The sequence below is a fragment of the Peromyscus maniculatus genome, chromosome 16 (assembly GCF_049852395.1).
Source record: "Peromyscus maniculatus bairdii isolate BWxNUB_F1_BW_parent chromosome 16, HU_Pman_BW_mat_3.1, whole genome shotgun sequence".
In the NCBI taxonomy this organism is placed as follows: Eukaryota; Metazoa; Chordata; class Mammalia; order Rodentia; family Cricetidae; genus Peromyscus; species Peromyscus maniculatus.
In genome coordinates, this window is record NC_134867.1 from 47,657,407 (window position 1) to 47,681,330 (window position 23,924).

Here is a 23,924-nt window from a genome sequence, read left to right on the forward strand (position 1 = left end):
AAGCCTAGAGAAGAGGCGTGGCCACACTGGGAAGAGGAACAGATAAAGGGCCCACTGAGCCCAAGTCCATCTCCCAGCTACAGACAAGAGCTTTCGGTCTGAGCAGAGAAACATTCAGGGGACCAGAGACCTGCACAAACAAGCAGTCCTGCTCAAGGTGTGTTCTGCTGGGTCACTGTTTTAGCTCTGGTTCTACAGGTGGTCTGGAATATTCCTTATCTGTCACCATTTGAAGGGTTCATCCTGGATCCTACCAGATGACCAATTCTGCTGCAACATGCAGCTTTGCTTTCATGGGTAAAGTTACCCTCCAGGGGTAGGAGAGTGGGTCTGTCCAGGAACTTTTATTCTTCCTGGAATTTAAGGGGACTACAGATTGGGGAAAGAGATTTACCCATATTCCTTCAGCCTTGGATGAAATAGTTAGACAGAGCTCTGAGGGAGTAACATGCCACACTGCATATATAATCAGGTGGCCCAAAGGGAAGAACACACAGAATGAAGGCAGAGAGAATACAGGCTTTTGTGACCTCATGAGAGCTGGTGTTTTTCTACAGAAGCAGCTTCTACTTCAAAGATCTAAGCAATATGAAAGCATGGAATTTTGAGAAATTAACACTTTCACTGTATAGCACCTTTCCCTTTGCAAACCTAGAATATCTAGTTTCTCTTTTTAAAAAGGTTCAATGTGGATTGTGTCTTTCTACATCTTTATTTCCAATTAGATTGACCTGTGCACGGTATCTAAGTGTCTTTCTCTGACAACAGATTTTCTTTATTCACAATCCAAAGACATTCAAATCAAGTGAAAATCTCATGTCCAAATTCACAAGGAGTAAAACTGAAGGCTATCGCTCCTGCGGGAACACTCACAAACACACAAACACACACACACACACACACACACACACACACAGAGCTTTTTTGAAGAGCACTTTTAAAAGGAATATCCATCTAATCCAATCTACCTTGACTGCAGAGAAAATGTAAGAGATCATAAAAAGTAACATAAACCCACAACTACATATTCAGTCAGTGTTTTATACAAAGTGTATAGAGTATTTACAAAGATTATTTATATACATTGTCTCAGTTATCTAAATAATTATTCTGAACTCAAGTTAAACCAAAGTCTTCTACACATTCTTCAGAATTACCTTGAGCTCAGCATTCAGTGGGTGACATTTACAAAACTTCTGCCTAACTATTTCTAAATCTAAGTGGTACCAAGATGGTACAACTAACAGTGTAACATCCTAGTCCAGTCTTTCAAGTGTGAGAGAGTTGGATGTCAGGTATCTAATTAGGAATTACTAGGTTTGAAGGTCACTGAGGATGGACCCACCCTCATAACAAGCAGCAAACCAGGACTATAGGACTTCAATTCCTGATCCACAGAATGAGATCTGAGTCATATATTTCACTCTTGATGAAGACATGACATTCTAAATTATCTAAAAGATAATAAATTTACTGCCTAGCATAAATTTTTCTAGTAAAGAACGAAGACAACCATTGTCGACTCCCTTAAGAGTTAACTCGCGCCGGGCGGTGGCAGCGCCAGGCGGATCTCTGTGAGTTCGAGGCCAGCCTGGGCTACAGAGTGAGTTCCAGGAAAGGTGCAAAGCTACACAGAGAAACCCTGACTCAAAAAGCCAAAAAGAAAAAAGAAAAAGAAAAGACTATGAAGCCTACCAAAACATATATGTAAGCACAAGGATCTCCCAGCCTCAGGAGCATTTTCCTCTGTAGCTGTCCCTCAACTACTCCCAACTCTGACCTCCTGAAAGTGTTTTCCTCCACGGTGGACTTTCTGCCCGTCTGCTCTCACCCTGACAGTGTTTTCCCCTGCAATTGTACTTCAATCACTGTCCACCCTCACCCTTTAAAACAGTCCCACTTTACTCCGTGATAAACACTGCACCTGATCAGCACTCTATCCCATAGGTCTTCCTCCCCAAAGCCACACGCACTCTAATTATGAGAAAGATCCTGGGAACATGTTCAGAGCACCCAATAAGAATCCTTTATAACTATCAAGGTCATCTTAGAAACAAGGAAGGTTGCTTGAAGCAGTTAGTGTACTGTGGTAATATAGTTGAGATTCTTCTCTTCCAGGCTAGCCTCAAACTCAGAGAGATCTGCCTACTTTTGCCTCCTGAGTGCTGGTATTAAAGGTGTGCTCCATGCTAACTGAGTGAATGAGATTCAAAGCAAAAAAAAAAAAAAAAAAAAGTAAATTAGGTTGAAAAATGAAAACTTGGGCCGGGCGGTGGTGGCGCACGCCTTTAATCCCAGCACTCGGGAGGCAGAGCCAGGCGGATCTCTGTGAGTTCGAGGCCAGCCTGGACTACCAAGTGAGTCCCAGGAAAGGCGCAAAGCTACACAGAGAAACCCTGTCTCGGAAAAAAAAAAAAAAAAAAAAAAAAAAAAAAGAAAAATGAAAACTTGGATAAGTATGCACGCTCATTAATAATGTCTTGTATAATATTAGAGGGACCAGCCTGAAAGACCCCCGCTCCATTATGAGGATATGGGGCGTTGGGCCGATGTTATGCCCCCCCCAATAACTTGGCCTTAGAAACGCCATTCTGCAGGAATCAGAAAAACAGGAGTTCACAGCCATAGCCAGCTACCCGGCCTTGACAGAGATAGCTATGGCCAGCCTTGAGAGAGATAACTGTGGTCAGCAGCCTTGGGAGTAAGACAGTTGATATTTTATGGCGGGCCCCTGGCCTTGAGGAATAAGCAGCTGGCCTGGACAAGGCCAAATCAGCCACACACATATGACCCCAAGTTCACCCTGGCCTTCTTTGAAACAACCAATAGGGACCCTGTAACTATGCTTCTCGCTTCTGTAACCGCGCCTCTGCCCCTGGGATCCCATAAAAAGTCCCCCTTGCCCTAGGAAAGCGCGCAAGTCCTCCAAGAGACTTCGCCCCAGGTACCTGGTCTAAATAAACCCTCTTGCTTTTGCATCTGATCTGTGGTTTCGGTGTGTTCCTTGGGTTTGGGGTCTCTCCCGGAGAAAGATCTCAGCCGGGGGTCTTTCATTTGGTGGCCCGTACGGGGATTGAGACCCCTCCCTGGGACCACCGACCCACCATCAGGAGGTAAGCCGGCCGGCCTTGATTTATGTCATCCCTGTCCAGTCTGAGGGTTGTCTGTTTGTCTGAGTGTTAAATGTTGTTTGTTTGTCTCCGCGCCTGCGTCTGATAATCTGTCTGTGTCAGTGGATCTGAAAGGGGGGACCGACGGGTCTGGACTTCGCCACTGAACCCTGGGAGACGTCCTAGGGGAATCTGGGAACCTGGAAGACGTTCCACGGTTCATCTGAAGTGCCCTCTGTGGCACGGTCTGAAGACCCCTCTGGGGGCACGGTTTTTCTGGTTTTGCTTTCGGTTTGGAACCGAAGCCGCGCAGCGAGTTTTAGTCTTATTTATATTGGTCTGTCGTTTTTTTTTGTTTTCTGTTTAACCGTTCTCCTCTTAAAAACAGCCATAGGACAGACTGTCATCACCCCCTTGAGCCTCATGCTTAAACACTGGTCAGACGTAAAGAAAGACACGAGCCAACAACAAAGGAGTCGTAATCAAGAAAAAAAAAAAAAATAGATCACTCTTTGCGAGGCCGATTGGGTTAAAATGGATGTAGGATGGCCTCGTCAGGAAACCTTTAACCTCAGTCTTATTTCACAGGTGGAAAAAAAAAAAAGTTTTTGCTTCCAGTCCCCATGGCCACCCGGACCAGGTCCCATACATTGCCATGTGGAGACTCCTGACAACAGAACCTCCCCCATGGGTTAAGCCGTTTCTCTTCCCCTCAGCCCCCCGGCGGCAGCAGCGCTCGCCGAATCCCGGAGCCGAGGAAGCCAGATCGGCGGATCCCTCCCACTCCCTGTTCCTCCCTAACCCCACACCAGCAAGTCTTTTCCTCTCCCCGCGGGCCGCTGCTCCGGCGCAGGCGGGCGCGCGGGCAGGCTTGCAGGCGGGTGCGGGAAAAGGAAACGCGCAGGCAGGGCTGCCGGGAAGCTAGGGCGCCGGGACGCCCCCTGCCCAGTCCCCGCAGGCCGTCAGCGGTGATGGCGGTGGCGGCGGCGGGTGCCGGAGCTCCCCGCGCCTCCTCCCGTCCGCGCGGCCGCGGCGCGGTCGCGGGGGTCCGGGACGGCGCTGGGGGGGGCTCCCCTCACTCCCCGCTCTCCCCGGCTGTCCATGTCTCCCGTGCGGGCGGAGGAGTCCGCCCCGCCGGGCCGTGGTTTTCCGCGTGGCGCCTAACAGCGGACTTGGAGCTGGTGCAGACCAGGGGAATCTGATCGCGGAGGCCCGGGGCGGCGCGGACATGGGCACCAAGCAGAGTGGCCCCGCCGCCAACGGCCGCACCCGCGCCTACTCGGGCTCGGACCTGCCCTCCGGCCGCGCGCGCGCGCGCGCGCGCGGCGGCCCCCGGCGCGGCTGGCCGGGACCCGGGCGGCGGAGGCCCGCGGCGACACAGGCGGGGCCAGGGGCGGGGCCGGCGACCAGCCGGACCCGGGCGGCGGGGAGCCAGCGGCGGCGCAGGCGGCCTTGGTCCCGGCAACGCCCCACAGCCGCTCGCTCGGAGGGGCGGTGGATAGCGCGATGGGCGGCCGAGCGGCACAGTCGGCAGCGGCGGCGCAGGCGGACACGGGATGTGGCAGGGACACGCAGGCGGGGCCGGGGATGGGGTCGGCGAGGGACCGCCCCCTGGCCGGCGACCCACAGCGATGTGCCACGACCGGCTCCGGCCCAATATGGGAAAGGTGACTAGGGGGCGGCGTCACCCATGGACGCCGAGTCACCCCGCCCCGAGTGTTACAACCCCCCCCCCGACAGCGCCGGAGGGACCGGCGGCTCCTGCAGCGGCCCCCAAACAGCGGAGGATGAGTTCCTGCTTCCTCCCCAATTGCCGGTCGCCTACGAGAAAGGCGGGACAAAGCAGCGAAGGTAGGGAACACCTACATCTCTGGCCAGTTGCTCTTAGCGGGTCTCCAGGGGCTCTAACCCCCTACCGATTGGGCTCAGGTTACCAGAAAGAGACGCCGGCAGCGCGTTTTTAAAAAAAGAACTTAGAGAGACACGGAGGGAGAGGAAAAACAAACAAAAAAGTCCTGGCCACTGTAATGTCTCAGGGACAGGTCAGAGAGGGAGTTAGGAAGTTAGGACGGGAGATCAAAAAAAGAACACTGCTTGACAAAGACAAAGTGCTTACTGTAAACAGAGAGGACATTGGGCTCGTGACTGATCAAAAAAAGCCTCAAGGGTCTCGGAGACCTAAGCCAAGGGTCCTCAATCTGGAAGATTGGGGAGGTCAAGGCCAGGAGACCCCCTCCCCCCGACCTAGGATAACTCTCAAGATTAGGGGGCAGCCAGTGACCTTCCTAGTGGACACCGGGGCTCAACATTCAGTCCTGACCCATACCGGAGGCTCTCTCAATGACCGCACAGCTTTGGTCCAGGGGGCCACAGGTAACAGGAGGTATCAAAGGACCACCGAAAAAAAAAAAAAAAAAGGTTCAGCTGACATCTGGACAGGACCCAAAGGGAGCCCCCTACAAGTCCTAGCCCTTTAAACTGTTCGTGGACGAGAACTCAGGCTTTGCAAAAGAAATGTTGATACAGAGACTGGGGCCATGAAAGCCCGGTAGCTGCAGGATGGCCCGCCCCCCTGTCTACATGTGGTAGCCATTGCTGTTTTGCTCAAGGATGCAGGGAAACTGACTTTGGGACAGCCATTAACTGTGTTATCCTCCCATGCGGTAAAAGCTCTGGTCCAGCAGCCCTCAGATCGAATGGTGTGCAGACCAGTTGTCTCCCTCAACCCCGCAACCCTGCTGCCTGGTTCATGGATGGGAACAGCTTCCTCCAAGAAAGAGAACGGAGGACTGGAGCAGCCGTCACCACCGAATCGGAGATAGTTTGGACCTCACCACTGCCACCTGGAACATCGGCCCAAAAGGCAGAGCTGATCGCGCTGACCCAGGCCCTCCGGATGGCGGAAGCCCGGAGGACCAGGAACTAACAAAGAAAATGGGGGCGAAATAAAGCCCCGAGCGACACGCTTACATCATAGATGGACAGAGGCCTTGCCTACCAAGAAAAAAAGACCACTAACGTGGTAACCAAAAAACTCCTAGATGACATCTTTCCCAGGTATGGAATACCCCAGATATTGGGGTCAGACAATGGGCCCGCCTTCGTCTCCCAGGTAAGTCAGGAGGTGGCCAGGCTACGGGGGATCGATTGGAAACTTCATTGTGCATACAGCCCCCAGAGCTCAGGACAGGTAGAACGTGCAAATAAAACCATTAAGGAGACTTTAACCAAATTAACGCTTGCAACTGGCACTAGAGATTGGGTGCTCCTACTCCCCCTAGCCCTTTACCGAGCCCGGAACACTCCTGGGCCTCATGGCCTAACCCCGTTCGAGATCATGTATGGGGCTCCCCCACCAATTGTAAATTTCCTTTACTCTGATATCTCCTCTTTTGCCACTAGCCCTCCAATTGATGCAAAAGACGGTGCAAAAACCCCTGCCTGCCGGGAGCAACTGAACCGCCCGGTGATGCCTCACCCATTCAAGATTGGGGACTCTGTCTAGGTCCGACGCCATCAATCCAGGAACCTAGAGCCGAGGTTGACGGGACAGCGGCTTGGGTCCACACGTCACATGTAAAGACTGCCAAGGAACCCGACGAAGCTGAGGGCACCGAGACATCTAGTTCAACGCTCTCCAAACCCACTAAAGATAAGACTCACCCGGGGGTCCCCTTGATCCCCCTAATAGTCCTCCTGACATAAGGAGGGACATCACCAGAGAGCCTGTTTCCCTGACGCTGGCCCTGTTACTGGAAAAAAATTACCATAAACAAAATAGCTGCTGGGGTAGATACAGGGACTGCAGCCCTTATGGAGACCGGCCAATTCAGACAGCTCCAAGTAGCCATGCTCAACAAAAATGATTTAAAAGATAGTTCCAAAGGTCACCGTGGTTTATGACCCTTGTCTCCACCATTATGGGCCCCCTAATCGTCCTCCTGCTCATTTTATTGTTTGGGTCATACATCCTCAACAGATTGGTGCAATTCATCAAGGATAAGGTTTCTGTTGCCCAGGCTTTGATCCTAACCAAACAATATCAGAGGCTCAGACAGTCAGAGATAGAGCTAACCCCTTATTCTCCATCCTAAAATGAAAGATTTCATTTGGTACAAAAGAAAATGGGGGAATGAAAGACCCCCGCTCCATTATGAGGATATGGGGCGTTGGGCCGATGTTATGCCCCCCCCAATAACTTGGCCTTAGAAACGCCATTCTGCAGGAATCAGAAAAACAGGAGTTCACAGCCATAGCCAGCTACCCGGCCTTGACAGAGATAGCTATGGCCAGCCTTGAGAGAGATAACTGTGGTCAGCAGCCTTGGGAGTAAGACAGTTGATATTTTATGGCGGGCCCCTGGCCTTGAGGAATAAGCAGCTGGCCTGGACAAGGCCAAATCAGCCACACACATATGACCCCAAGTTCACCCTGGCCTTCTTTGAAACAACCAATAGGGACCCTGTAACTATGCTTCTCGCTTCTGTAACCGCGCCTCTGCCCCTGGGATCCCATAAAAAGTCCCCCTTGCCCTAGGAAAGCGCGCAAGTCCTCCAAGAGACTTCGCCCCAGGTACCTGGTCTAAATAAACCCTCTTGCTTTTGCATCTGATCTGTGGTTTCGGTGTGTTCCTTGGGTTTGGGGTCTCTCCCGGAGAAAGATCTCAGCCGGGGGTCTTTCAAGCCTTAATATTATATATCCCAGGGGCTCAGGAGAGAGAACTACTGACGGCGAGGACTATTTTCTGTAAATATAATCTCAGCACACAGAGTTCTATAGTCCACTTGCTTTAATTCCTCTGGCATAACATCCTTTATACACAGCTTCAGTTCTGTTCTCATGTCTAGTTCCTTTCTTGCCTGATTTCTCTCTATATTTATCTACTGTCCCCTCTATGTTCTATCTTAATTCCTTCGTCTAGTTTTGCCCCTTCTAGGTTCTCATCCATCTTGTTCCTTCCCATATCATCTCCTCTCCCGTCTCCTTCTCTCTCATCTGGCTCTTCCTCATCTTCCATCTCGTTCCTCTAGTACTCTCCTGTAGCCCTTCAATCTACTTCTCTCCCATCTCAGTTTGTTCCTCTCAAGTTCTTACCCATCTAGTTCTTCCATTCTCTTCTCCTCTCCCTGTCCTCTGCTTTACAGTTATATATCTCCCCAAAATCACAATCCTCCCCTCCACCCAGGACACTCAGCCTGAACTTCCTCAGGCAGTGATTGTCCGCTATCAGGATCAAATGGAGGGTTGATAAGAATTACAAAGAGGGGCACTAGTTGTTAATTACCATTTGTGACCCATAGGGGAAGTGACTAATGAATTAACTAAAGGCTAAATATGGGTAATATCTAAGAAGAGGGATCTTACGTGCACAACTATAATCTTAAATGTGTTATGTTAAAAATCTATAAGTTGCTAGGTCAATGGGAGAAAATAAAACTGTCTTCTTTTTTCCTGTGGCTCCTATCTGTCCAAGCTGTCTGCCGTTTTTTCTGCAGGGTGGGGGAAAGTGTGCTCAGTCTCTAGGCAACCTGTGTACAGCTAGATGCCCCTGGTGATAGTTAAAGGGAGATCTGGAACTGGAGGTAAGATTTGGGAAAGGAGGAAGTTAAGCTTAATTAGCACATCCACCAGGCCTTCTCAAACAGGTAGCCTGGATGCTTAAGTCTGTTCTTAGAGAGTACAGAGGTATCTCTGATAAGGTACTTTCCTCCATCCGGTGATGGACCTGGCCGGATGCTACCAATAATGATAATAATTACAGGGAGGCTTGAACTGGGAGTTCTGGCTGAGCATAGCTGTTAGCATAGAAGGTTATCTAAATATTCCTAGAAGTGGTTAGGTAAGTAGTTAGAGGTCTATAAAATTAGTAAGGCTGTAAGAAAGGAGGGGTCTGAGCTAAATTGTGTAAAGCTATTACTTAATGTCTACCTGACCTAGGCGGTGTCCCCTTGTGGAATTTACCTTAAGTCAGGAGACTCACCTGTGGGTTGTTATCACTGTTAATCCTCGGAAATTGGGTGACCACCTGGGTGATGTCTCCTTTAGTCCTTGAAAGTGGCTAGGGGAGATATCTGATTCCAGAGAAAGCCTTTCCTGAGGCTGTTCTCCAAATGCCTGGAATGTGTATGTCTAGAGAGTGATCAGTCCACATTGTTAGCCCTTCTTAGGGAAAAATCAATTGGGAAAACTATGAAGGCACACATGAATTTCATAACAGAATACAGCTGATATATAACAAGCCAAGTAACACCAAAAATTCCTTGGGATTTGGCTTCCTCTGGAGGAATTCCCTGATTCCTCCAGGTAGTGACTTTGCCATAACCAGCTGAGTTCTTATGATATTCCTGCGGCCCGCAGCAATAATGCATAAATAAATAGCAGTTCCTTCAGTTTTTACAAGTGTAGCAAATCAATATGAAATGTTAGCAATACAGCGGGGGCTGGAGAGATGGCTCAGAGGTTAAGAACACTGGCTGTTCTTCCAGAGGTCCTGAGTTCAATTCCCAACAACCACATGGTGGCTCACAACCATCTGTAATGAGATCTGGTGCTCTCTTCTGGCGTGTAGACATACATGCAGGCAGATCACTGAATACATAATAAATAAATAAATAAATAAATAAATAAATAAATAAATAAATAAATAAATAGATCTTTTTAAAAAAAAAAAAAGAAATGTTAGCAATATAAGGGAAGTACCCAAGACACATAATATATAGTGCTCTGTACTGACTCTGTAACTTTCCTGTACACCTAAAACTATAATAGTATATTTTTGAAAATACATGCAATATAACCTAAAATGTTTTTAAAAAATCCACAAGTGAAGCTCAGATATGTTATACACAAAAACAGATTATTTCCCAATATATCAGAAAACATATTAGAAACTACACTTAAATGTGACACCCTCATAGGAACCAGAAGACAAGGTCTGTAGCCATATGTTCAGTATGGTCAAGAATTTAAACATGAACTAATTAAGAGAGCAAGGAAATATGAAAAAAATAAACTAGGTGAAACTGCTAGAAATGAAAATACAGGATCTCAAGGGAAATGCCACCGCCTGTGATTGACAGCAGACTGAATTCTGAGGAAAGCCTCACTCTTCTGATTTGCATAATATAGAAAGGAATACCAGCCTCTGTGCTGGCCTGATGACCAAGGGTGACTTCATGGAATGCTCTGAGGAAGTCCTGACACTCAACAGTGGTAGACACTGGATAACAACATCCATCTCCTCTGCTCTGTGCTCCATCCCCTCATCCAATGGTCCCCGAGCAGCTGTTATGTACCAACTACAGCTGCAAGGTGTAAAATGAAAAACAAAACATGGAATCCCTATCCTAGTAGGGCTCAGAGTCTGGTAAGAAGACCTATCTTACACAAGCATTGCACTTGATCTCTTTTGTTTTAAAAATGTAGGGGACATGCCGGGTGGTGGTGGCACACACCTTTAACCCCAGCACTCGGGAGGCAGAGGCAGGCGGATCTCTGTGAGTTCGAGGCCAGCCTGGGCTACAGAGTGAGTTCCAGGAAAGGCGCAAAGCTACATAGAGAAACCCTGTCTCGAAAAACCAAATGTAGTGGACATTGTTTTGTTTTAGTTACCTACATCGAACCTCCTCCCCTTACTCTTCTTGGAAACCAAAACCACAACTTTCTTCAGGAGAGCAGCAAAGTTGGGTGAAATTCTGTAGTAGAAATACGGTGGTGTGAGAAGAAACTTCCCTCGTAGACTCATGTATTTGTACTTTTGGTCCCCAGTCAGCAGTGTTGTGATTACAGACCCTCTAGGAGGCACGGACATACTAGAGGAAGTATGGTACAGGACCCACCTTGAGGGTTTATAGCTTCACCTCACTTCTGGTTCTTTCTCTGTTTCCTGGGTGTCGATAAAATGTGACCAACCAGCTTCCTGCTCCTTCTGAATAGAGAACAAAGGAGGAAACCATCAAGAGAAAGTGTCTTTTTCACTAACCCCCTCAGATAGAAAAGTCTGATACACACCAACTCCATGGATTTCCCTTTGGGCCCTGTGCTGCTGGGGGCTGGTCCTCCAGGCAGCGGGAAAACCTGCCCTTCCTGAAGCTGCTTTCTGAAGTTGCTTTCGTTCTGTATTTATCATAGAAACAAGGAAAGTAACTAATACATAACCAACATGACTGTACACTGTAATAAGCGGTAATGTGAGATATGAGGAAAAAGACGTATATAGAACAAAAAGACATTAGGTAGGCTGAAAAGATGCCTCCGCAGTTATGAGCACTTACCGCTCCTACAGAAGACCCAAGTCCATTCAATTCCTAGCACCCACCCACATCAGGCAGCTCAAAACTGCCCGTAGCTTCGATTGCAAGAGATCTGCCTCCCTCTTCTCACCTTCCTGAGCATTTGCACACCCAATGGTATAAATCATCTCCTGCAGGCACAAACATACACATAAAAAATAAACCTTTTCCCAACAGATGTTCAGGAAGACTTCTTCGAGGCAACCGGAAAGAAACGGAGACCTAACAAATAAGTCAATGCCAGCCTGGAGAAGCACTGAAGGTAAGCTTTCACATCTGCATCCCTCTACACCCTCAAATGGCCTCCGTGAAATGAACGTGCAGTAAAGGCAGTAGGAGAAGGTTTCCCGGGGAAGGTCCTAGAGTGAGTGAGGCTTGGAGAGCCGCACCAGCACACTGAGGGAGCTGAGGCCCTGCCCAACAACCCTGGGGCCAAGGGAAATGGGAACTCTGCTCAGTAACAAGCATCGTACTGCTGGTCACCGGATAGGGAAAGATGGCTACCCAAAGTTAGCCCAGACAGATTTCCCTCAGGAATCAGAAACCTAAATACATTGCTCAATAACCTTGTGACTTGGAGGCTCTGTTTATTGGGTAACCACAGCTCTCTTATTTCCCCAACTCTCATCAGCCAGAGAGCATTCATCACTCATGAAACTGGCCTGATGACTTCATAGACACACACACACACACACACAAACTGGCCTGATGACTTCATAGACACACACACACACACACACACACACACACACACACACAAACTGGCCTGATGACTTCATAGACACACACACACACACACACACACACACACACTCACACAAACTGGCCTGATGACTTCACAGACACACACACTCACACAAACTGCCCTGATGTCTTCATAGACATAGACACAGACACAGACACACACAGACACACACACACACACACTCACACAAACTGGCCTGATGACTTCACAGACACACACACACACACACACACACACTCACACAAACTGGCCTGATGACTTCACAGACACACACACTCACACTCACACAAACTGGCCTAACACCTGCTTTACCTTAAAAGGGAAATTCTCCTGGTGTGGAAGGCCCTACCCTCCAGCCTTTAGACACCCTCTATAACACCATCTGGCTCCCTGTGGCTGCACTGCTGTTCTCTACTCTAGGGAGACAGCCCGGCAGTTTGTTGCCCCAATAAACTGCTTCTTCTCCCTCAGAAGTGTCTTGTTCAGTGGTTTGTGAAAGGACCAAGCAGATGCCATAACAGGCTGCTCAGTCTTCTCTCAAGAGATCAGGCCTCAATTTCAGTTTCCTGAGACTGAGCAAGCAGTCCTCTGAGAGGGCCATGAACAAAAGACATAGTCCTTGCAGTAGCTCCCTTTCTGCAGGTACTCTGACTGCTCAAGGTTCAGCCAGTTGTTTACTGTCTGGGACCCCTCACCAACTTAGAGTTATGTGCATGAGTCAAGGACAGAGCTTGGACCACTGAACCAGCCCCCAGTCAGTACGTGCTTGGCCAGCCAGCCCTCATGGCGGCTCAAGGACAAAGCCTGGGACTTGTGCTGGACTGCCCCCAAAGTGATAATTGTAACCACCAACCAGTAAATTCAAAGGTTACACACCCTCACCCAATTAAAAGAGAACAGAGAAAAAAATAAACCAATCCGGCCGGGCGGTGGTGATGCACGCCTTTAATCCCAGCACTTGGGAGGCAAAGCCAGGCGGATCTCTGCGAGTTCGAGGCCAGCCTGGGCTACCAAGTGAGTTCCAGGAAAGGCACAAAGCTACACAGAGAAACCCTGTCTCGAAAAACCAAAAAATAAATAAATAAATAAACCAATCCGAGTTGCACCCGTGCAAACCCCCACCCCAACCACCCTGAAGGGCTTGTGGTTTTTGCCTTTAAAGAGCTAGCCACACAAAGGAAGAGCAACTCCTCCCTGCCTCACTGTATTGGGTGTAGGAATGAGTTCCTTGTCTAGACTTGTATCTACAGAATAAACCTTGCTGTTGCTTTCTGGACATCCAAGGTCTTCGGTGGTCTCTTTGGGGTCACCATCTGGGCATAACAGTTTGCACTATGCATGCTTACATGTGGTGTCTAAACTCATTTCCCTCTGCTGACGGCTCTCATCCGTCACATGTGACTCCAGATTCATTCTGTCCCATCCACCATTTCTTTCTTCTTCCTGCCTTCTTGCCTCTCCCCGTCTACTCTGGTAAGCGTCTTTCTCTCAGAGCTGCCTGCTCAACATTTCCTTCTCTGTAAAGTCTGCACGCTGGGTAGTCTCCCTACTAAGGAAGTCCGGGTGTTAGCTACATCCCGAGTGGGATATCTGAGAGAAAAAAAAAGTCTACGTACACTGTGTTCTTATGTCTGTTAACTTTATTCCTCTAAAGACAAAATTCTATCGATTCAGCTATAGCTCCGGCAGGCATTCAGGACAAGACAAAAATACAGGTACACCAAGTCCTTTATCCGTCTACTCTGGGATGAAACCCTGTCCCCATAGCTTCAGTTCCGTCCAGTTCCCTAGCTCATAGTCCTGCTAACCACTAATCTCCTATGCTTCCAGCCTCCTCTTCATCCTCTGCATCCTCTTCCTCCATCTCTGCTGCTCTCTACTCCTGGCACTCAGAAGACTCTACCCGAGATCCGCTTACCCTCCACGGAAACTCTGTCGTCCTCTCTTCTCTCTGGCCACGCTGCCTTCTGTCTGTTTCTACAGAAAATGCCTGCCCTTTCTTTCCCCCCGGCTCTCTGCGTCCTCAGGAATGTTGTTTTCCCTCCCACCTTGATAAAATACCTCTTTTGTTCTCAGTCAATTGCTCTGGAGAACCTCTAGGCCTCCTCAAGGCCAGGGGATGGGGCTGAGCTTCATTAGCACAAGAAACAAAGTTAGGCGTCTCCAGCCAGCTCGTTTCCTATGCTCAGCAGGGGAGTTGGTAACTTAGTAGTTCAGCAGGTCTGGGGAGCTGAACTGTTTGCCAATTGGTCTGGGCCTGCAAGAGTTTCATAGCATAAGACAGCTGGAATATTAAAGGCTGGGTATCACCAAACATTCATCATAAATGGCTTGCCTTTTGACAGGCCCTTGGCCGGCCAAAGTATAGCTTTAACACACAGCTGAATCTCTGTGATATATTCTTGCGGGCCCCCAAGACCCTACGACCTCCTTGGCATCTGTCACCTGGTGAGGACACCCATCCCTCAGGATCTTGACAATCTCTGGATGAACCACAGCCACTTGGGGATGCCCTCTGGATCAAGAGTCCATCCAACAGCACTGAACCTCTGCCACTCCCCCAAAGCGCTTCCCCTCTCCCCTCAGCAGTGTCCACGTCTCCCTTCTGCTCCCGTCCCCTCTCGCTCTTTCTCCCTCGGGCGGACCTCCCTCCAGGTGCCCGCCTGATAACATTCTTCTACTCCCCGCAGAGAAAAGCCTCTCCCAATTCTTCTCCTCCTTTGCTCTAATCCTGGAATTCCCTAACTGCTACCTTTCCCTCAAGGACACCTTCTCTCCTCCCTCTAATTCTTCTCATTCACAACAGGGCTCTTCACCTCCTCCCGGCTTGAGTCTCTTTCCCCGCCTTGGACTCAGGGATAGAATTAAACCTCACTGCCTTATTTATTTTATTATAATACAGTCTGGCTTCAATATAAACTTAATACCTAGTCTCAATGGCCAGAAAAATGATACATAAAACTTCCAAATTCTCAGAGATCCGAATTTCTTTTCTCTCTGCTCCCATGTGTCCCTTTGCGCCTCCGGTCATACCCACCAGATTCTCCTAGAAAAGGCCTAGGTCTCCGTCCAAACCCTTTCAGAACACAGAACCCTCGGCCTCCTCTCTGTTAGAATTTGATACAGAGGACACGGCTCCCCCAAGGGTTCTTCACCAGTGTAATCCACTGGCACATCCCTTAGCTAACCCATCAAGGCTAGATATGTCTTTATAAGAGAGAAAAATACTCGATTACTTTTTCAGGGTGTCTGCCTCCATCTGTAGATACACAAAATCTAATCATGGATATGCAGAACACAACACAGGATTCAATCTTACAAAGATTCAAACGTCTTTTGAAGATAGAAAATATTTTTCCCCTTCTAGGTCTTTTTTAGAAAATGTTTTAGTACAAAGGTATACTACTGGATGTTTCTATTTTTAAGTATATTCTTTTTTTTTTTTTCCATACTTCAACATCATCAGAAAGTAATTAATGCCTAAGAACTTTGATTGATCTCAGAGAAGTAATAGATTGACTACTAATTTTGTCTGGAAGTCTGGCAGAGTTAAATGTTGTACATTTGGTGACATTTTTTTCTTTCGTATTTTATATTTTAAAAATATTTTTAGAGTTTTTGATGAAGAGGAAGCGCATACGCTTTCACAGTCCACAGTAGTAACTAATATGTCATTAGTCCAGGCCATGTATCAGTCCTTAGGGTTCTCCCAGACAGTTACTCCCATGTGGCCCCTGCTTCCGCCACTCTATTGCTTCCTCAACTCACCCTACATATGAAGGGAGAACTTCATACTCTCTTCCAAGTCACCCACAGAAACAGCTGGGCTGCAGCTCTCCCGGCGACCTCAGTAGCGGCTACAGGTCTGGCTCAGGGGGTGGGGGAGACTGGGTCATAGCTTAGTTCTACCTCAGCAGATGTCTACCCAGTTGGCAGACACCAGCCATCAGTCAACCTCAACCTTACAACTGCTCCAGAACGAACTCACCTCCCTTACCTCAATGGTCCCACACAACTGGAGGGCCCTAGACAGACACACTGGCTGCCAAAGAGGAAGGCACTTACTTCTTCAATAAAAATATGGCTGGTACTATGTAATCAGTCTGGCCAAGTGGAAGAAAGGATCTTAAAAAAAAATTCTTACATAAACTGATTTGTGAACCTGGACTTCTATGGGCCAATTCCAATGCAGGATTCTCGGTATGCCCCCTCTAGGGCCCTTGCCCTTACCTCTGCTCGGCCCACTGGTCTCTATCCTTCTCATAATGTTAACTGTTTCCTGTCTCTTTAGATTATTTCAGGAAACATTAGTAACATGACCCAATGGTCAGGGAGCCAGAGGCTTTTGACTGTGGGGGCCCACAGAGACCCCAGCTTGTGACTTGTTTTCACTTTGACTCAAAGTCAGAGAGTCCGAGCTTGTTTTCCCGGGCAAGGCTACATAAATTGGATGTTTTGGCCAAAGGCGTGGTTACCGGGTGTCTTCTACTTCAAGGCCTATTTTACAGGATGCTTTGCCATAAGGCATGGTCACCAGATGTCTTAAATACTAAGGAGGTGTTTACACTTGATTGTACTTTGTACTTTGACCCATGATGTCCTGTAACAGGAATCTTTAAAAAGTCTTAAAAAAAAAAAAAAAAAAAGAGCCAGATATTGGAGTGAAAGCTGAAAGATCAGAGAGATAGAACAAGCCACAGCCAAAAGTACTTACCACTAGGAAATCCTCAGCCCCAGAGAGAGCGACTTGCCGTATACTCACACCTATGTGCCTTTCTGTCCCCTGCCATCTCACTTCCTCTCTCCACCCAGCTACATCACTTCCTCTTACTGTCCAGCTCTATCACTTCCTGTCTATCTGTATAGACCACCAGCCCTCTATGGTTAACAGCCCTCTATGGTTAACTAGTGCTGGGGTTAAAGGCATGTGCCACCACACCAGGCTCTGTTGCCAGTGTGGCCTTGAACTCACAGAGATCCCGATGAATCTCTGCCTCCTGAGTGCTAGGATTAAAGGCGTGTGCTACCACTGCCTGACCTCTATATTTAATATAGTGGCTGGCTTTTTCCGCTGATCCTCGGGCAAGCTTTATTTGTTGGAGCACAAATAAAATATCACCACAATGTCCTGCAAAGGGGAAGGTCTTTTTGCCCGCCTTGCTTTGGGTATTTCAAGGCTGTGAGTATTGGTATGGACGCAGCGCCCTCCCAAAGCTATCCTGTGTCTCTGTCTTCTCCTTCACTATATCTCTGTTTCATAGCTATCATTTCCCAATTCCACACTCCCCCTTCAGAACTGCTCAACAGATCGAGCGGGACCCGACATTAGACAAAATTCCCTCGAAGCTCTTCTAGTCGCCTGCCATCCTAACCTCCAGCTTTGGACCAGCATTTCTGCCTACCCCCTCACCTGTTCAGAGGAGGGTTTGGATAAACAAAACCAACCTCAACAGCAGAGCTACCCACATATGCTTTGTCCAGAGAGCAGCCATCCAAAGATTACCAGATATGTGAGGGAAAATCTATAGCACGAATGAAGCCATCCGGAGCAAATAATGGCTGGCAAATGGGAAACTAATGAGAAACAAAACCAACCTTAATCAACTCTATTCAACATTCTTTGGACGTTTCAGATTAATAGTCATATGTTCACAACAACCTGCTCTGGGGGAAAAAAATGACACCAGAAGAGAACAACAGTAACAAAAATCTAGGAGATTGAAAATAGAACTGTTGGGGGCTGGAGACATGGCTCAGAGGTTAAAAGCACTGGCTGTTCTTCCAGAGGTCCTGAGTTCAATTCCCAGCAACCACATGGTGGCTCACAACCATCTGTAATGAGATCTGGTGCCCTCTTCTGGCCTGCAGTCATACATGCTGTATACATAATAAATAAATAAATCTAAAAAAAAAGAAGAAAGAAAATAGGACTGTTGGAGTCAAGAGAGATGGCTCAGTGGTTAAGGGCCCGCTGGCTGCTCTTCCTGAGGATGAGGGTTCAATTCCCATTACTGACATGGTGTCTTGTATAATATTAGAGGAACCAGCCTCAATATTATATATACTTCTCAGGGGCTCAGGAGAGAGAACTACTGACGGCGAGGACTATTTTCGGGAAAAATGAATCTTACCACACCAAGCTCTTAGTCCATTCACTTTTTCTTTATTCTCCCCCTCCGTCCCTAGCTTTACAGTTATATATCCCCCCCAGAAATCACAATCCTCCCCTCCACCCAGGACACCCAGCCTGAACTTCCTCAGGCAGTGATTGTCCGCTATCAGGATCAAATGGAGGGGTGATAAGAATCACAAAGAGGGGCAATAGTTGTTAATTACCATTTGTGACCCAAAGGGGAAGTGACTAATGAATTGACTAAAGGCTAAGTTTGGGTAATATCTAAGAGGGATCTTATGTGCACAACTACAGTCTAAAATGTGTTTGGTAAGGAATGTTAAAAAATCTAAATATTCGGGCTGGAGAGATGGCTCAGCAGTTAAGAGCACTGACTGTTCTTCCAGAGGTCCTGAGTTCAATCCCAGCAACCACATGGTGGCTCACAACCATCTGTAATGAGATCTGGCACCCTCTTATGGCCTGCAGGTATACATGCAGACAGAATACTGTATACATAATAAATAAATAAATAAATCTTTTTTAAAAAATCTAAATATTCCTAGAAGTGGTTAGGTAAGGAGTTAGAGGTCTAAAGTTAGTAAGGCTGTAAGAAAGGAGGGCCTAAGCTAAATTGTGTAAAGCTATTACTTAATGTCCACCTGACCTAGGCGGCGTCCCCTTGTGGACAAGTCAGGAGACTTGTATGTGGGCTGCTATCACTGTTAGTCCTTAGAAGCTGGGCGCCCCCCTGAGCGGTGTCTCCTTGTGGGATTTAAGTCAGGAGACTTGCATGTGGGCTGTTACCATTGTTAGTCCTTGGAAGTTGGGCACCCACCTAGGTGTTGTTTCCTGTAGTCCTTGAAAGTAGCTAAGGGAGGTAATCTGATTCCAGAGAAAGCCTTTCCCTGAGGCTGTTCTCCATATTCATGGAATGTGTATGTCTAGAGAGTGATCAGTCCACATTGTTAGCCCTTCTTAGGCTGATATATAACAAGACAAGTAACACCAAAAACTCTTTGGGATTTGGCTTCCTCTGGAGGAATTCCCTGATTCCTCCAGGTAGTGACTTTGTCATAACCAGCTGAGTTCTTATGATATATTCCTGCAGCCCGCAGCAGCGGTGACTCACAATCATCTGTGACACCCTCTTCTGGCCTGGAAGGTACTACATGCACTTAGTGCACAGACGTATGTGCTGGCAAAGCACCCATGCACATAAATAAAAAAAAAAAAGCAAAACAATGACTGTCAACAGTGAAAGTTTCAGTGCACTGACAAAATTATGAAGTGGATGATTTTAGAAAATCAAGTGGTAAGGTAAGAAACATAGGAAACATATCTAAATATAAGAGATAAAAATGAGCCAGGCAGTGGCGGCGCACGCCTTTAATCCCAGCACTCAGGAGGCAGAGCCAGGTGGATCTCTGTGACTTCGAGGCCAGCCTGGTCTGCAGAGCAAGATCCAGGACAGGCACCAAAACTACATGGAGAAACCCTGTCTCAAAAAACAGAGAGAGAGAGAGAGAGAGAGAGAGAGAGAGAGAGAGAGAGAGAGAGAGATGAGAGAAGGGGGTTTTAGAGATGCTTAATGCATATATGGCAATCACATTTCAGAGGGAGGGGAAAGACAAAAACATAGAGAAGAAAATAGTCAAAGAAATACTTCCATGAATTGAAGGAAATAACTCTTGGCATTAAAGGAAGCAACCAAGGATCAAGAGACTCAAAACACAGTGAGAACATCCTGGCACAATAATATATTTTAAAAATTAAAGCTTCAAGGGAAAACAAAACAGGACCCCCACACATACACACCCAAACAACCGGACTGAGTTATCTGCCAACATTGATGCTCAGAGGTCTTGAGATAAAGCCTGCAGACGGCTTTGAGATCAGAATGCTCTCCTCAATGACTAATGTGGAACTGGGGGGCCCTCAGACACTGCGTGTCCCACCTGCCACTTTCTGAACGTTATTAGAGAACACGACAAACAGAATGGTTAAGTTGCTCAAGAAAGCTGACGTGGACTCCAAAGCAGGGCAGCAGATGGGGGTGCTGTTGGGGACTATTGGGTTCCAGCCCCTAATAGTCTCCTTTCCAGGGTCCGCGGAAGGATCTATCAACCAGCTGATAATTAATCTTTAATGGGAAGAAATGAATCTATGTACACGAAACTCCTTAGTCCATATACTTTATTATTCTGTGACAGTTACAAGCTTATATTCTGCTCTCATATTTAGGTCATCTTTAGCCTGATTTCTTTCTACACTTGTCTGCAATCCCCTCTATGTTCTATCTTAATTCCTTCATATAGTTCTGTCCCTTCTAGGTTCTCATCCATCTAGTTCCTTCCCATATCATCTCCTCTCCCGTCTCCTTCTCTCTCATCTGGCTCTTCCTCATCTTCCATCTCGTTCCTCTAGTACTCTCCTGTAACCCTTCAATCTACTTCTTCCCCATCTCAGTTTGTTCCTCTCAAGTTCTTACCCATCTCGTTCTTCCATTCTCTTCTCTCCCACACTGTCCTCTGCTTTACAGTTATATATCTCCCCAAAATCACAATCCTCCCCTCCACCCAGGACACTCAGCCTGAACTTCCTCAGGCAGTGATTGTCCACTATCAGGATCAAATGGAGGGTTGATAAGAATTACAAAGAAGGGCACTAGTTGTTAATTACCATTTGTGACCCAAAGGGGAAGTGACTAATGAATTAACTAAAGGCTAAATATGGGTAATATCTAAGAAGAGGGATCTTACGTGCACAACTATAATCTTAAATGTGTTTGGTAAAGGATGTTAAAAATCTATAAGTTGCTAGGTCAATGGGAGAAAATAAAACTGTCTTCTTTTTTCCTGTGGCTCCTATCTGTCCAAGCTGTCTGCCGTTTTTCTGCAGGGTGGGGGAAAGTGTGCTCAGTCTCTAGGCAACCTGTGTACAGCTAGATGCCCCTGGTGATAGTTAAAGAGAGATCTGGAACTGGAGGTAAGGTTTGGGAAAGGAGGAAGTTAAGCTTAATTAGCACATCCACCAGGCCTTTTCAAACAGGTGGCCTGGATGCTTAAGTCTGTTTTTAGAGAGTACAGAGGTATCTCTGATAAGGTACTTTCCTCCATCCAGTGATGGACCTGGCCGGATGCTACCAATAATGATAATTACAGGGAGGCTTGAACTGGGAGTTCTGGCTGAGCATAGCTGTTAGCACAGAAGGTTATCTAAATATTCCTAGAAGTGGTTAGGTAAGGAGTTAGAGGTCTATAAAGTTAGTAAGGCTGTAAGAAAGGAGGGGTCTGAGCTAAATTGCGTAAAGCTATTACTTAATGTCTACCTGACCTAGGCGAATTTACCTTAAGTCAGGAGACTCGCCTGTGGGTTGTTATCACTGTTAATCCTCGGAAATTGGGTGACCACCTGGGCGATGTCTCCTTTAGTCCTTGAAAGTGGCTAGGGGAGATATCTGATTCCAGAGAAAGCCTTTCCTGAGGCTGTTCTCCAAATGCCTGGAATGTGTATGTCTAGAGAGTGATCAATCCACATTGTTAGCCCTTCTTAGGGAAAAATCAATTGGGAAAACTATGAAGGCACACATGATTTTCATAACAGAATACAACTGATATATAACAAGCCAAGTAACACCAAAAACTCCTTGGGATTTGGCTTCCTCTGGAGGAATTCCCTGATTCCTCCAGGTAGTGACTTTGCCATAACCAGCTGAGTTCTTATGATATTCCTGCGGCCCGCAGCAGGGTGCTTGTTGTTAAAGCGTCCCGCAGGTGGCCATGCCCGGGCAGCTTCACATTGTGGGTGACTGCAATGGGAATCCCCGGTCTGCGAGGGAAGGTGTTTTTGCGAAATAAACACAATTACAATCATTAAACTCTATGATTAAGCAGGAAATCTTGAGAGCTAGTGTGATTCCTCTGTTAAAACAGTTAAGAAGAACAAATCTAAAATTAAGTTGTGAAAAAACTTTTCAATATAAGCATACAGTAAACCAAACCCTGAAATCATTTTAAGGAAAATTTAAGCAAGGTTGGCATTATAGTGAAGAAAAGGGACTTCACCCATCCAGGGGTAGTTTCTGCCTCTGGGAACTCATTTTCTTTTTAAAAAAAATATGTATTTATTTTGGTGGTTTTTGAGACAGATCTCTCTATTATGTAGCTCTGGCTATCTTAGAACTCTCTTTGTACACCAGTCTGGTTTCTAAATTCAGAGATCCCCCACCCCTGTCTCCTAAATGCTGGGATTAAAGGCCTGCGCCACCATTGTGGCCTCCTCTTTTTTTTTTTTTTTTTTTGAGTCTGAAAGCACCACTCGTTTATGGTGACAATTGTAAATTACCAAGCATGGTGGCTTCCACCTGTTATCCCAGCACTCTGGAGGCGGAGGAAGGAGTGACTGCCACCAGCTGCAGCCTGGCCTGGGCTACACGCAGTGTGAGAGAGCCCGTCAACTCTATCTAGCCCTTAATATATGCATCACTTTACATCAGTCTGTGCCATTCTAATAAACCATACTCCAGGGTAAGCCAGTTTAACCCTGCCAGTGACAGACAGCATAACCATCCTTGCTCTTTTTTTTTTTTTTTTTTTTTTTTTCCCCATCACAGGCAATTTATTTTGTTCTATTCATTCACAATTAATACAGAAAATACTTGGAAACATTTCCATATAATGTTTGACACAGAAATCATCAAATAGAAGTATACAATGTTGACAGGAGGCAGCCATCCTTGCTCTTAAGACACGGGGCATTGCCACAATCTCCTCCTTAATGTCTAATCCTCAGCACCAACCAAACCATCTACAAGAGGGCATTCATTGGTAACAGTGAGAAAACAGAACATGAACATGTAAAAGCTAAAGAAGAAACAAAGATGGGGTAAGGAAAAGAAGAGGGGTGTGTGCGTTATTTTTAGACATCTCTTATTTAAGAGCAATTTTCTTTAATAAGGTAATAATGAACCCTCTACAAAGTAAAAGTCAGTATCATTTCTGTAATTTAAAATGAGGATACAAAATCAGCAGGGAAGAAAGAGGTAATGAGCGCGGACTAAATTCTCCATATTTTTTAGCAGGTGCAGTTGTTAATTTTATGCATTTACAGCAGGTGTCAATGGACATAAATTTTTACAAATTATATATAATGTATATGGTCACTATCAGAAAAATAGAAAACAGACCGGCTAAAGTGGGTGCATTAAGAAATAGCAATGAAGCAAATTATTGGGCGTTTTGGGCGATGACAGAAAAGCTAATAAAGGAGAGAAGCTGGAAATGGAAGACCTAGTATACCTTACACTGTTTTTTAAATTATCAGATGCTATTTTTTTAAAAAGATTTATTTATTATGTATACAGAAGAGGGCGCCAGATCGCATTGCAGATGGTAGTGAGCCACCATGTGGTTGCTGGGAACTGAACTCAGGACCTCTGGAAGAACAGTTGGTGCTCTTAACCTCTGAGCCATCTCTCCAGCCCCTATCAGATGCTATTTTAAGGTGGAGAAGTCCACAGTAATATTAACAGAAATACTCTTCAAAGGAAGAACAAGCAACGGCAGGCACCTCTCACTTCTAGTATAATGAAAGACAGTAATGCCAGCTGACCTTCAAACCCAAGAGTGGCCAAAAAAAAAACCAGCAGAAGTAATAAACATATG

The 23,924-nt window shown here is 46.7% G+C and overlaps 3 protein-coding genes across 5 annotated transcripts in view; 2 read left to right on the forward strand and 1 right to left on the reverse strand.

Moving 5' to 3' along the window:
• Epm2a (EPM2A glucan phosphatase, laforin) overlaps positions 1-23,924 on the reverse strand; it is a 118,190-nt gene that overhangs the window by 92,062 nt on the left and 2,204 nt on the right. The window lies entirely within an intron of this gene.
• On the forward strand, positions 3,120-7,721 carry LOC143268898 (uncharacterized). The gene is made up of 2 exons (XM_076552758.1): positions 3,120-4,777; positions 6,513-7,721. Exons 1-2 carry the CDS (start codon positions 4,339-4,341, stop codon positions 6,566-6,568), a joined length of 495 nt encoding a protein of 164 aa, XP_076408873.1. The 5' UTR covers positions 3,120-4,338; the 3' UTR covers positions 6,569-7,721.
• Positions 4,785-7,721, forward strand: LOC143268899 (uncharacterized). The gene is made up of 2 exons (XM_076552759.1): positions 4,785-4,961; positions 5,781-7,721. Exons 1-2 carry the CDS (start codon positions 4,801-4,803, stop codon positions 6,034-6,036), a joined length of 417 nt encoding a protein of 138 aa, XP_076408874.1. The 5' UTR covers positions 4,785-4,800; the 3' UTR covers positions 6,037-7,721.